The sequence below is a fragment of the Typopeltis vanoorti genome, chromosome 21 (assembly GCF_054136105.1).
Source record: "Typopeltis vanoorti isolate ZY-2024b chromosome 21, IOZ_Tvanoo_1.0, whole genome shotgun sequence".
NCBI classification, from domain to species: domain Eukaryota; kingdom Metazoa; phylum Arthropoda; class Arachnida; order Uropygi; family Thelyphonidae; genus Typopeltis; species Typopeltis vanoorti.
In genome coordinates this window covers 27,853,655-27,869,292 of record NC_143569.1, presented here as the reverse complement: position 1 = coordinate 27,869,292, position 15,638 = coordinate 27,853,655, and the positions used below count along the sequence as shown (strand labels likewise).

General features: G+C 35.1%; 1 protein-coding gene across 1 annotated transcript in view; it reads right to left on the bottom strand.

Annotated features, from left to right (window-relative positions):
- LOC150094687 (cell adhesion molecule Dscam1-like) overlaps positions 1-15,156 on the bottom strand; it is a 380,080-nt gene extending 364,924 nt beyond the window's left edge. The window contains exon 1 of the mRNA XM_090411630.1: positions 15,078-15,156. Coding sequence (XP_090267756.1) covers positions 15,078-15,156 — 79 coding nt within the window. The remainder of the gene's footprint in view (positions 1-15,077) is intronic.
- Between the last annotated feature and the right edge of the window lie 482 nt (positions 15,157-15,638).

Here is a 15,638-nt window from a genome sequence, read left to right as displayed (position 1 = left end):
AAACATTTCTCAGTCACATTCACGACTTCGAAGTGAGTTTTTCATTCCAACCACTGGGTGAGAATTCTGTCTACTGCAGGTTCAATGGAGAGCCACCTTGTTGCACAATTGCTTACAATTTTCAGAGGAGAATCATTTTCGTTGATAGTTTCATACAGCTCTTTGTATGCTGCTAGTCTTGAAGAATAATGCGAAAAACACTTATGTTTTTCGCATTATTCAACTAAAAATTCTAATTTTCTTAGGAGAGATTCTGCACAGGTGTCAGACATTGCCAGTTGTAATGAATGGCATACACATCTAATTAAAATTAAGGAGGGAATATATGCCTTCAATTGTTCAGAAACGCCATTATTGACACCAACCATAACAGCATTGTCTGTACCGATTGCAATGAGATTTTTAATGTCCAGTTTCTTGGTCAAGAGCTCTTTTTTCCAGTGCAGCCACAATACCACTAGCGTCACACTTTTCTAGAACCACCATGCTCAGAAATGTATGCATAATTTTGTTGAATTTCCTGCTATAATAAATGATGGCCATTCCTAATATCTTATTCACTGTGATATCATTCGATTTGTCTATTAGCAAGCAATTGGAGATGAAAATTTATTAGTAAATTGTCATCTCCAATGTCCACAATTAGATCTTCTTCAAAATGCTCACTTAGAATATTCTTTACAATTGCAGAGCACTTACTTCGGTATATTTTTACCTTTTGGCATAATTTGACTGTCTGGGATGATATTTGTGCAAAGATCTACTAGCTGATCGCAACTGTTTAATGATGAGTGACAACAAAGAAATAATGCTAACCTACCTTCAAAGTTCGCGGTCTCATCAGACTTTTTCACAAGAATATTTGTAATAGGAACAGCCTTATATGGAACTGCAGCAAGATGTTTCTTAGTTTCGCTATGCTTTACAAGCTGACAATATTTAGTAGCTATATCACATCTGCAAAACGTACAAAAGGTTTGTAGCGTCACCAAGAACTTCACACAACCATTTACTAAACATTCCCATTTGTAACCACTCCCTCCTAAATATTTGCTTGTTAGCTTTATTTTTCTCTTTGCTCATTTTTGAAGAAGGGTATACAACTCTTTACTGCAACGAATTACGATCAGTCTTTGAAAACATCCCCCTCGCTATCGTAACTACCAACCAGAACACTGTGCCATCAACAAAATGGCAGACTGTTGGGCCACATGATTGACTGACGTCATCATGCGTTTGAAACATGTACGATATTCGCACCAAACATACAATACAATTCCTTATCACATGCGAACATCTGGAAAACTTTTAAAACAATTTCTTTAACACTAAGTTATAAAAACAACTAAAAAGAGCTGAAACTGTTCTGAAGGAGCTAGATTTGGAACTAGGCGCTAGATTAAAATTATTGGAGCTAGGGAAGAAAAAAAAAGAGCTAGATCTAGCTCCAAAAGAGCTAAATTGGCAACACTAGTACCCATGGAGGGTAATGGATGGCAATACTGCAGCCACTGAAGTTTTAACTGAGGCTTGGCTATTTCTGTTACACCCCCCCCTGCCATGATCGGAGCTTATAGCTCTATATTACCCCATTCATACACTTTCTTCTACAGATAACGGGGAATATGAAAAGCATTCTTACTTCACCCATCTAGCCAAAAAAAATATCGTTCGCTTTTAGTTTGACATTTTTGTTTATGAAAACAGAATTCTTTTATTTCCGTAATTAACATTTGATTATTTTCGGAATATGCTTGATTGAGTTGCAATGCGTATGCTTAAAACGCACGATCCTTTGGAGATGTCGCAATATCTTTAAAGTCACATTCAACACTATACATGTTTACAGACGTACACGCAATTTGGCAATTATTATGAAGATGGGGGGAAAAAAGAAAAAGGTGAACGCAGTTGCGGTGTCTATGAAGAGAGAGAGAGAGTTAAGTTTCTGAACTCACTCGTTCGTTTGTAATTTTATGCGCGCGTGCAGGAAGAACCTTTTGCCGATGTCGGAAAACGGCGAGAAATGTCTTAATCAAGTCAGCCAACTCTTCTAGGATTCATTGTTTAAAACTTGATTACAAGTCTACCTAATGACTCACAACAGAATGGAACCAAAGAACAAGCAATAAGAAAACATTAGTTAATTCTAAGACTATTCAAGAGTTTACCTTAAGAAGATGGCCAAAAATTGCTCTTTGTAGATTATAAAACGAAGGAAATGAAACAATATGCATACTAAAATAGCAAATATAATTCGTCTCTAAGGACACGATTTTGCTATTTGCAACTTCCACGAAGTTCACAATGGGAAATAAAAAAACAGAAGAAAGAAAAACAAAGAACGATATCAAAGTAACGATCCAGGTGAGTACTTCATGCAATGAATGAGCTTAAACGTTCTCTTTCCTCGGAGCTAAAGACAACCAGTTATCGGTACCGAAAATAGAGCAGCTTTCGTTGTTAGTCAAAAACAAAGTACGCGTGTGTATCTCAATATTAAAATGTAGATTAAATGACACCGAAAGACTTGGGGGGGGGGTGAGAAGGTTGTTATCTGGAGACAACAAAACACACGAGAGAGATAAGGAAATGTCTTTTTATAATAACGATTTTCCAAAAAGAAAAAAAAATCAAATGAGGATATGTTGAAGTTTTCCTATCACCGAACATCTATGTGAGATAACTTGATGGACCGTATTACATTACCTGGCTTGTAGGATAACTCTACGCACGGGGTTTATAATAGCATTTAATCGGACTTTCTACTCGACTGAAGAGCGTAATGAGCTTATAGAAACGTGCTGTTCAATAATCAGTACATTCTCCAGATGGAAAAGAAAACTTAAGTAACAAAGCCCGAGGTATATCTTATTAGATAGAAAGAAGACACAAGAAAATGCATTAAGCTTCTGTAGGTAAGAGGGTGGAGACAAAACGATGGCTGATACTAAGTACGAAATCTAATGCAATTTTATCATCGAAATTACTTGCAAATAGTTTAAAGAACTAAAATATCAGTGTGATATAATAACGTTCCTTTAAACATTAAGAAAAACACAGATCTGTATTTGATCTGTTGTTTGTTTGCTAGAAGCAGAGATCTTCAAACTGCTGTTGCCGATCCAAGATTGAATTGTAACGAGTCATTGAACAAATGAAGCCTTCCAGAAGATCCCAATAACATTGGAAGCGAGTTAATGGACCAGCTGTAGTTCATAAACTGGAGCTGAATATTTGAGTTCAACTTCACTGTTGTAACTTTGCGGGTACTATTGTTGTAAATATTCACCTTTTCTGTTAGTAACTACTCGAGCTACTTTATATATATATATATATATATATATATATATATATATATATATATATATATATATATATATATATATATATATATAGTTCCACTACCGAATTCCCTCTTACGCTGTTCAATGCAGGATAATCTTGCCTGGGGAGTGATTCTTTTAAGATCAAAGGGTTATTTCTTAAAATCGAAATGTCGCAATGTCACGTGTTTAGCACTATCAGTGCATGAAGTACGGACATACACACACCTGAATTGAACAGCACTACTCAATCAGATGAGGAAAGTTTCACAAAATAAGATAATATTTCCTTATATTGCAATGATTTACTGTCAGCTTCGTAGATAGTTCAGATATTATTGGTGTGCACTTCCTTTGCAATAATTGCTTATGAATATAAGCTGTTGAGGGTCTAAGAAATAACGGATTTAGTTTAGATTCATATAAGGATGGGTTCTGTGTTCCACGTGTTCTGAATAGATGATTATCTTCTGAATAATCTACATTTTCCATAGTTACAGTTCTCAGCACCATGCACATGAACGTATACTTCTTAATCAAATGGGTTCGAATCCATTTTCGTATGTTTATAAACTTTATTATAAAGACGTCTTCATTAGAAGGTTAGGTTTGCCAGTTCCATATAGGAGTGACTTAGTTTTTCCTCCTGGAAACTTTGAATATTCATCTTATAAAGCAGGCAAACTAGCCCGTTGGCTTCACATCTTAGTTGCTGAGGCCTAAATCCCAACAACAACTTTACCACCGTATTTCCGGTAAACAACTCGCAATGAGTGAATGTTGAATAAATTCTAAACTTAAATAAATGTTTGGACACATTTTATTAAAGTGACAGTTCGTTTTTAAAAAAAAGGTATCCCGAACAATATATTACATAGCCTGTTACTCTTACCAATAACTGATAAGTTGTAGTTACTAATAATCGACAAGTCGTGTTATTCTAGCTGTGTAGTAATGTTCTATTTAGTTGTATTTACGACTCCGACATAAAATGTTACACATCTATCTTCGCGAGCTCTCTAACACTAAGCTGGTGTCCTATTTTTCGAAGTCGTTTCTACCAGCTTTAAGCCCTCCAAGAGGTTCATATATTTGTTTAACAACTACGTACGACAAAAAACAAACCTTTAAGAATCTCAGGTCATTGAGTTCACCCTCACCTTCCTTCCATGGCAGTAATAAATAGTTCTTCTGTACAAAGAGGCCAATTTATTACTGGAAGGGTGACTTCAGTAGCGTCTTGAACACGGACAAATTCCAATACCGTGAATGCTACCGATCCTCGTTCGGCTCTACCAATACTCTGTTAATGATCGCCAGCTAGCTCGTGTTTACAGGAACCAGCACCCACAAGACAAAGTGTATTCCTGCAAGTCTGGAATAGCTCCATCAAAACAATTTATCAAGCCTATATTGATCGCCACTATCCACACTTGCACCCCCTCTTGATGGTAGTTTTTCCTTGAGGAGAAAACATAAACAGGTTGCTACCACAGTCGGATTATCACAGAAGACCCAAACAAACACCATCAGCGGATAACACATCGCTAACAAGAATAATATTACAGCAAATGCTTTACAATCATCCAAGACATTCTATAATTTGAGCAGTTTTACATTCTTGTTACAAAATCTTCTTTTTATTGTACGTTACATCAATTTCCTATACAGGGAACAAAATATTCTTTTGTAGTGCTTTCCCTGTTGCATATTTTTCTTTGGTAGTCTGTTTGACACAAATCAAGGTATAGATCCCAATTATTCCTAAATATATCGTTTTGAAGAAGTACAGAGCTAAAACAGAAAACTATAGAAACATTCATCAATGTTATCTATATAATTCAGTTTGATCTAGAAGTAATAAATAAATAAATAGAGAGAATTTATCTTATAAGTTCAAACTGATCTTTATGCCGGACTGGTTGGCCGAGTGGATAGCGTATCCGCTCTCCAGCCAAAAGACTGCGGGTTCGAATCCCGCGGTAGGCATGGATGTTTGTGATTGTCTATTGAAATACCAGAAGTGGTCGGCGGTAGATGACGTTGGTATAGTTGCGGTCAGTTGGTGATTGAATGGTGGAGACGGAGTTGTAGAGGATGTTCCCTCCCTCGATGAGTCCTTGGACTCTCTGGAGGTGTCTAATAATGATAATAATAATAAAGGGTTCTGTCATTCAAACAGGAGTTTATACACGTATTGACATCGTAAAAGGATCATATATAAGGAGTAGGGTGTGCAAGTATTGATCCCCCTGCGAACTTTAGTGAGGGAGAATGTTTGGCTAAAGACTACCAATAGTGGGGTTCGATCTTAACACACTACTCTTGCCAATTTTTCACTTTCCAAGTTGAAAATATAGGATTCGAGGAGACTTGCTTTTGCACATCAGACTTAACTATTATTTAAGTTTTGCCAACGAAACGTTTCCAACGTATGTTTGAACTGTATTTTTGTATAACTTGATTATTCTGTATTAAGAGCATTTCCTCTAATGAATTTTATCGATCTGTTCTCTTGGCTTTTTTTCGATGGCTTAATATATTCAACTTTTATCCACCTTTCACAAGTTATCGTTCTCTTTCAATACAGCAAATTTTCTATCCATCTATGTATCTATCATGACCGAAATATTAATCGTACGGTTAACTTGTGTTTGTTTTGAATAATGTATGTCCATAATCAGTTATTAATTTGTCATTCTAATTAAAGATTTTGAAGGTTTAACTCGTAATTAGCATAGGAACATTTGTTATGATTAAAATATTTTTATTTTATTGTCCAGCGGATAATAACTTTCGTTTTAATTTGAAGTTTTAAATTACGTTAAAATAATTCGAATTGTTCGATAATTTGCATTCTTTGTCCATTTTGATTAATCAATCTTTACACCATATACCGTTAGATGTGTGTGTGCGCGTGTAATGTTCTAATTCTTTTCTGTTTTCCTCTGCTTCAATTTCCATCGCGCACCATCATTTAAGGTTGACATCACCACCAGTTTGGATGCAACACCTTCATTCAGAATGTGTAGTAATTTTCTGCTTGGGGTTTTTTTAACGCGATAATCCTGAAGCTGCTAATTCATTATCATGACTGTGATGGATTAAGAGTAATTGCTTAAGATAAGTGACACCTTCAAACGACGAACATTCTTCGTCTTTTCGTTCTAATGGATGAAACTTCGATGCCAGTGGAGAGCAATCATTAGGAGTGACAATAAGCAATATAAATTCGGTTTTACTTTTAGAAGAGATGCTGATAAGACGCACTGGGACGAAATTTCGTTTTTGTTTTTGTTCGTGATGGCATCACAAGCTTAATTTGACAACTGGGATTGACTGGTGAATTAATTTCTCCCCATCACCGTTAACAGGGGATAAGAGGGGGGGGTGGCAAAGAATATTGGGAACCTTGTGTGATTGTACTGCAGAGTAGCCGAGTACATCGAGCACTTTAATTTAAGCCTTTCAGAGGTTATAACAACTTCAAGAACTTGTTATAGTTGTTTAAAACATTCGCTCCCTCCACTGCTAAATTTACCCAAGATGGATACACTAAAAACTTTTTTCTGGAAAACTCCTGACAGTTTTGAACTGTTTTATTACTTAACAAAGATTGTAATAACTGATTTCTTTTTTTATTTTATTATCCTTCTGCACATCCTTCTTCAGATGCTTTCAGCTAACCTTTACAATGTTTATAGACCTTATATAGAATTCTGAACACGTAGAATGTTCATATAAAAATTAGAATTTTCTATGAGTTTTATAATTTCTCCATTTATTTCCTTCAAGGAAACTTTTATCCGTTTAACAGGAATCAGAATTCTATAACTCGAGAAACCCTGAGAGAAAAGGGGTCATATATTTTCTGTAATTTCATTTAAATTCCATACCAAAAACTCGGAATTTCCGTACAAGATGAATTTCTTTAATTTAGAATACACAGAAACTAGTTGGATTTCTGAAGATGAACGTCTTTAATTTAGAATATTAGTAAAAACATGAAACTCTTTAATTTAGAATACGCAAAAATTAGTAGAATTTCTGTAGAAGATGAAATTCTTTAATTTAGAATATTCATATAAATTAATATTTTCGTAAAATTCACAAAAGTGTACGACTTTCATAATGTTTATTTCATATAACCACAGAAGTTTCATCGACTACTAATTATCCTAATGGCATAATTAAATAAATGGGATTCCACTCTTAATGTCCTGATGCAACTCTTCAAAATTAGCGCAATGTAAATAGTTCGTTTATTTACTGATTGCTAGATGTGATAGAAATTCCATGGTCCACCATTATCCATAAGGGACTTCGACATCGGAAGTGGCTCATTATCAATGAACATGCCGACTCTTCGGAGAATGTTCTGGCAGTGAACACGAATAGGCACAGAGTGTCTCTATCTCGGATAATTGAATATTTCTGAAACGCATGCCACTCGACTATAGGATGATCACATGATCATCCTATAGTCGAGTGGTTGCCATGTAGTTGTCATGACCTTACTTTGGAAGTTGCATTCTGGGGAGTGCATTTCCACTAAGAATTTAATGAGTCTTTCCTTTTAGTTCCTGTTCGCCTCCATACATTCCGTATTGCAGTGGAGTAAGCATATTGAAGCATATTTTATAAAGAATATGATTTATATAAAGAACAGGTCTAATGATTACTTCTTTCTGTGTGTACGAGTAGTTTTATAGTATAGTAAGCATCCTTTTCTCTGAGTTGAGTTTAACTATAGTAAGAATTTTTTTCTATGAGTTGGTTTTAGCTTATAGTAAGCAGCCTTTTCTCTGAATTGGCTTTAACTAATGGTAAAAGATAATTTAGCTTACAGTGAGCTTCCTTCCTTTTTTCGATTAGTTTGAAAGTATAGTAGAAGCCTTTCTCTAAGTTACTTTATAACTCTAAGTTAGCTTATAGTATAGTAAGTTAAATTTAGATTTATAGTATAGTAAGCAACCTTTTCTCTAATTTGGTTTTATCTTATAGTTATAATAAATTTAATTTTAGATTTATAGTATAATAAGCATACATTGCACTGAATAGGTTTATTAGGTAGTAAAGCATAGTTAGTTTATTAGAGACTATGTATATATTATCGTATAATTAGTCTGCTCGCTATGAGCAATTTTTATGACATGCTTTCGAAAATAATGGTTTAAATTAGGAGCATACCTTTCCATGACCAGACTGGATAAAAGAGCATATATTATAAGTACAATGATTTTATGTATGGTTTATGAATGTACTTTAGAATGAGAACCTCTCTTAAAATGTTACTAAAGCGTTTGAAAAGAAAAATTTTCGATATTTCGGAATGTTCCATATATAGAACTTATTCGTGATGATGACGCTGAGAGTGTGAAGTGGACAAAGTGGACCGAACTCTTAGTTGGAGAAAAAGAATAAATAGTCCCTTTATATCGCGGTCTTATTTCGGATTCAAACGGTATGTATTACAGATAATTAAATGAGAACAATTTTGAATAAACTCATTACCAATTAGAGGCAGACTGCATCACATAGATTTCGAGTCAACCATGTTCAATGAACTAGCTAACTCATTAGTACGTAAACTTCATTACCAATGATAGTGGGTAATTATTTTAATCTTACTCGCAGTGTGGAGATAGAATAAGCCATTGCTAGGATGCTCATTTGATCATGCATCAAATAGAACGGAGAAGATGGAGTTTTGCAGGAGATACAGTTTTCTACAGAATTCGAATTACCCGGATTTAACCAGATTAACTTAAAACCCAAGTTTAGTTTTATAGGGTAACTATGGAATAATGCACTGAAGAAATAAAAGCCTTAATAGCTTATCTCATTATAAGAGCTTATCCCATTAGTGAGCAAATTGTTTTCCTCAATCACCTACCAAAACTCTTAGAATAGATAACCGTTGATTGAATATTGCATGGGGATTCTCCAAGTAATGTTTTCTGCTATACTTTTTCTCTTTTATTCGATGGATTTCGTCCATTACTATGAATGCAATTGTTCTTATTGTATCTACTAAATCGGACCCAGAGAGATTACGGCTTCGTTCCTCTGCTGCAAAAGAACGCACTTCATAATAATGCCCCACATGATTTTTTGAGTGTTTCCTTTTGCATAGTAATGTTATTTCGATTTTATATTACCGCGAGTTATAAGCTAAATAATCATGGTAATGTTGAAGCAAATTATCTGTTTAACTGCTTAGTAAATAAACAGATGAACATTTCAATAAATGACTCCAGAATTTGAATGGTAAAGACTGTGTTTTTCCCAGTGTTTGTTATTTTGTATATTCCCCATAAACGCAATGAAGGTGCTTTTTAAATGAATCGAAGAGTGTTTTTATAGGATATGAATCAATCAGGACTATTTAGAACTCAGTTATAATGTAATTTCTTTTCTAATTAAATGGTCCGAACGTTTTTCCCTCTTGCGTCATAACTAATGAACATACCTCTATATTCTGAATCATCCCGTGTATCCTATTCATCGAAGAATACTTAAATGGATAATTTCCATTAACGTTACCCAACATAAATATATTTTGGTTAACTCATGGCGTTATTAGATTACTAACTTAATCTATGAAAAACAATCAGAGGTACTACCGACATTCGTTTATGAATTTCAGAGCATAAAATTGGTAATTATGATTAGTTTATAGAGTATAATAAAGCACGAGAAATGTCAGAACAGATTGAGGAAGAAGCATACACTACGATGTAAAATTATTTGGACAACTACAATTGTTTTTCAAAATACTGAGCAACAAGAAAAGTCATATTAATGTAATGCACGTACGTGGATGATTTTGAATGCGCATAATACAGGAATTATTTAGCATTAACCGATTTATAGATGTTATCATTGACTGCTATATAAATCATAGATATAATATGAAGACCTCGAATAAGATAAATTGTCATGGATAATTTGATCTACAGCTGATATCACTGAAACTTCGAAATGCAATTGTAAAAATAAACCCATGAAATGCTGGGACCTACCTCATAAATTGACAGAAATGAATAGGCTAGTTCCGAAACGCGTTGATGCATGACATGCGAGGTGTGTTGTCATGCATCAACCAGAAATTCCGTTAGCACAGACCGGGAAAAGTTTGTGCTAGAACATCATAATTGTATTGGAATTATTGGCGATAAACTCACTGTGACTGGATGAGAGCTGTGATATGGACACCACTCACAGCGTATTAGATGAGACGGTATGCCATACACATACACCGTACGGCAGTTTCCGCTATTTTGTACATCCCACCCACGAGAGATTAACCTAGTACATTAGTATCGTGGATGACTTAACAGTGAGATAATCCATAAACCCCGTTATTTAGTTATTCACATGTGACGTCATTTCACGCCTTATAGTCACTCCCGTACATTAACTGGGTTTTGAAATGAAGTGAAGCTTTCTGCTAGAAGAAAGGGTAAGGTTGCAGATGTTCCCTTCCTTACAGAGTTAGTAGGACAGTCACGTACATCCATGCCTCTGACTGGATTCGAACCAGCAACCTCTTGGCCAGACAGTGGATACGCTAACCACTCGGCCAACCAGACTGGGGAATTGCACCTGCTGATGAAAACCCTATACTAACAGACATGCATAACGATCCATGTCACAGTGGGATTCTAACATAGAAGCTTTTGATAGAAGGGGTGTATTGTCAGCAGATTAGCAATGTCAGCAGATTAGCATTGTCCGATAGGTGGTACGTGGCATGTTGGGATGCGGCATGACGTTGTATGAACTGAGATACTTTATTATAGTGGCCTTAGAAATTAACATAAAACAATATCTTTTTAATTCTGGACAATTTTCAATGGTCAACAATGTGGAAGGTCTGTGGAAACGACTTTTGATAATTCATATCATGCCGGCCTGGTTGACCTAGTGGTTAGGCCAAGAGGCTGCGGGTTCGAATATCGTCAAGGGCATTAATGTTTGTGATTGTCCTACTAACCAATTACCATATGTACTGCTGTGACCTGTGTCCTGGCGCAGTATGACCTTTGATGTCTTTGCGCCATAAAATTCGAATAAAAAAAGCATCGTATCATATTATAAGCTGTGGCAAGGTACTTTGAGAAAACGTGTACACTGGAAACTCAGCTGTCTGCGTTCTGAACCCTAAACAGCATGTATGAAAAGAGTTAGATCGTCAATAAAGAGAGAGATCAACTTTTACAGGACTGTACCTTTCGGTGGAAGAAGGAGCCAAAATATCTGTGTCCGTTTATAAACATCCAATGAAAAGTTTACTGATAAAAAGTTTGTGAAAATAAAAAATTGCCTATGAAATATTTAAGGGTTCCTAAACATTTTTGGGGCATAGTATGTTTCTGATCGAATAAAAGTGCCAGTTTCAAATATTAGGCTATTTCTGGAAAATAGAAAATCCTATCCAGAAATATGCAATAGTAGCTTGAAATACCTCCGTTCCCCTTTAGTATCATTTATTTTCTTGGAATCCGCACTAAAACAATTATTCCAAATGGTTGCAACGTCAACTATGTAAGAAATGTGTTAAGTGTCAAAGTGCAAATAATCCAAAATAATTCTCAACAAGAAAAATGAAAGTGCGATTTGAAAAAAAAACGCTTTTCCTGCAGTCACAAACACCGTCTTCTACCCTAAAGTTACTGATAAGGCAATCGATTTAGAACGTATCGAGGCTATCAAATTCAGCTTAATGTTAAGAAAAAGACGATATTATAAACAGAACGAAAGGGGAAGAGAAAAGAACAGTTTTAAAAAATGTGTAACCAACACAAACACGTGAGTATCCCCATCACCAGAACGGAAATCAACATCCCAACGAACGAGATGAAGTGATGAATGCTGTCAAGCTCGTGAAAAATGGTAAAGCTGCAGGAGATGGGGAGATGGAGTGGAAATGCCCACGGAAAGAAAACACAGCTACGCATGGGTACACAGAGTTACCAACTACGGATGCTGCAAAATATTAGAACACGGTTATTAACCCAATACATGAAAGATGAGACATCGTGTCGTCTAGCGATAAAGAAGCCCCTTAAGAATAAATTGGCTACGCCCGAAAGTGAGTATTTTGGACAGGTACAGCTTTTCTTACTACTTGGGTGTGGAGTCTTAAGAAGACTCAACTCATCATTTTAAACGCATTACTGCTATATTCTTATGATCGTTCATGAAATTGTATAATCACAGGGGAATACGATGGCTGGATATTTTTGAAATAATCTGTTTACTTTTTCTTTCACTCAGAGCAGTTTTTCTGTTTCATTTAGTTGTAGAACTAAACGCGAGAACTGTTAACTTTCGTCTACAGTTCTTACATTCTGCTATTCCATTTTCTTAGGTTCAGTCTATCGCTCCATCTCTACCATTCCTAAGCGTGTATCATTCTTGAGCATTCATGTCTCGGCTGCATTTCACACTGCAAGTCAAATTTCTGTGCTTTCATTATCTGTAACACGGTCCTGTGTGTCATCATCATATTCCATTTAGTTACACTAGCTTCATTTTGTCAGTTGCTCTCATTTCTCTCTTTTTTTTATATAAAGTCGTCAGTACATGAACTTATTCGACATCATTATATCGAGAGCTCAAATAGTAAGTCATTTACAGTAACTTGGTCTGATATCGAAAGATGGCATAAAAGTAATTTGCTTTTTCTAGTGATACGAGCAGAACTCTTTCATGCATTACCAATATAAATGAGGAAGGAACTTAATTTGCATCTAAAATAGGTGATCATATGGCACTATCAGATTATTCCATTTAAATTTTTGCGAGTTGATATAATGTCAAGCTTTTAATATATTCTCTAAAATATTTATATTTTTCTGCTACGCCATCACGTGTGGGAAGAAACATCATCTCCGAAGACAGCTGGCAAGAATTCCGGTCAACGAGAGAGAGAGACATAAGTAACAACGCCAGCTTGTCAATAGTTAGTTCCCTATTACGATAAGCAATGAGAAGAGATATTGTTGGCGTTCACCTTTTGCAAAACAGCATTGCCATTCTCCAGTTCATCTTATAGTCCTTATAAAGACTGGCTTAAAGTGGCGAAGCAAGAATGCTTTTCATCTTCCCCGTTATCTGTAGAGGACAGTGTAGGGATAAGGTGTTATTGAGCTATTAAAGCTCTGATCATGGCAGGAGGGTAACAGCAATAGCCGAGCCTCAGTTAGAACTTCATTGGCTACAGCAATGCCATCCATTACCATCCAAGGGTATTGAATTCTCTCCATACCTCCTCCAGTTCATCTTACTATTGTTTCACCTTACTATTGTTTCACTTATTTATTTAGAAGTATTCGTAATAATAATAGGTGTACTTTAGAAATATATCTTTTATTTGCAGTATTTCAATAACATAGGATAATATCAAAATATTTTGTAAATTTTTATACTTAAATATAAATTTCATAAAAGTAATAAATATTTAATTTAGTAATGCTAGAGGTTTAATCTTTTTGGATCCCCTCCTCTTACCGTTATTTACAATTACCATTCTGTCATGCTACCACTATACCTAACTATAACTCCCTTTATTTCCTTGGTTGTTATTATCAATTTTTTTTCTTTCATATCACTATTGATTTAATTTATTCTTCTCTTGCGTGTTGTTCCTTTAGGCTTATGTTTTTCAAGTTATTGCTTGTTGAAACTTACATTTAAAAGGGCATATATGTTGATTGTTTTTTTACTTACGTTTTTATTTCATTCTATGTTTTCCCCATTTTTCCCATTATATGCTTTCTCGTTTCGATTCTGTCTCTTATATTCTACATTTTTTCAGTTAAACATAATTTTTTCTCAAATATATTTTCTATCTCTCTGAAGCTTTACTCTCAAATAGCGTCATTATTACCGCAATATATTTCACTTTTATTTTTTTTCTTTTGCTTCTCTGATTGCAGACATTTTCTTTTATGCATTTCGCAATTTCCCCATTCTATTGTGATTTCTCCATTTATCTCAATATTTACGCTTCTGATATTATTTCTACATCTATTTCTTTTGATATAGTTTTTTCCCCTCTATATTTTCTACTTATATAATTCCTTTTTTTCTCTTAAGCTTTATCCCTTTATGCGTCTAAGAACTTCTTTTTAAGCAGAACGCTTTTATTTCTAACCAGCATTTATCATTTCTCAAATACTTCTTGATGCAAATATCATAGTTATTCATGCAGGCGATTTTTAAATTTAGACCGCAATGTATTATTCAGATATTTAATAAAAGTAATAGATTTCTTGTAATCGCTTCAAGAAACAAATGCGTCATTACAAAGCAATAATTTCCAGTTTTATAATTATAGCTTATATCGTTTAATTCTGGGTAGAAAGACAATTGTTGAGATTTCTAGTCGATATAGAATTAATATACAACAATGAAATTCATTGTTAGGATGTCTTGAATTTGGTTTCTTTAACAATAAAGTCGATCGGGAAAATTCACATCCTGGGCATTTCTAGTACTTTGAAAAATAAAGTTGATAGCTGTTAGACTTACGTATAGAAAAATTCCTTAATTAAGTAAATTAAATCCAGAGAAAAAATGCTAACTCGCACTTGCTGTAATCGCTCTTTTCCACTAAATTCTTGCGTCTTTTATATCGCAATATGAGGATTATAAAAGTTACTGAACATGCCTTTAAATGACTAATTCGTAATATACTAACATAAAAGAGTATTTGTTTATCATAAAATGAAGTGCACTTACCAGCGCTAAGACACAAACAGCAAGAAACGGTAAACATCCACAGAGTCCATTTGCATGGTAGGTACACGGGAACATTCATTTTACACGCTCACCCCACACAGCTAGTGACCAAAGCACACCGACCTTACGTAACGTGTGGCACGCGTTCTCCGAAATGCTCTTCACCAGGTCTGCTGGTGGCGGGAAGAGAGACGGTTGGAGCTGAAGCAACCAATCGTAACTCCCTGTTTCCAGCTCTGAGTAACGCGAATAGTCAAGCTTTGTTCATTGACGCATTTTTCTCCAAATGTGTGGTCGTTTTGTGTGTATATAGGTCTGTATGTGCGTGTGTCTATGCAATTCTTTCCATTCCCTCCCCATCCATGCTTTTTTTTTCTCTTTATTTTTTTCATATTTCTACGTAAAGAGTTTATGACTTGAATAGTTTTTCGGCTTTTCCTAGATGGCGCTCTATTCTGCCAAATGCGCCGTAAGCGAAGCTTATAGAGAGGAAATATAGAATAGGTAAAAAAAAGGAGCATTACAACAGCTCCCAGAGAACTCGTTATCCTTTTGATTTTT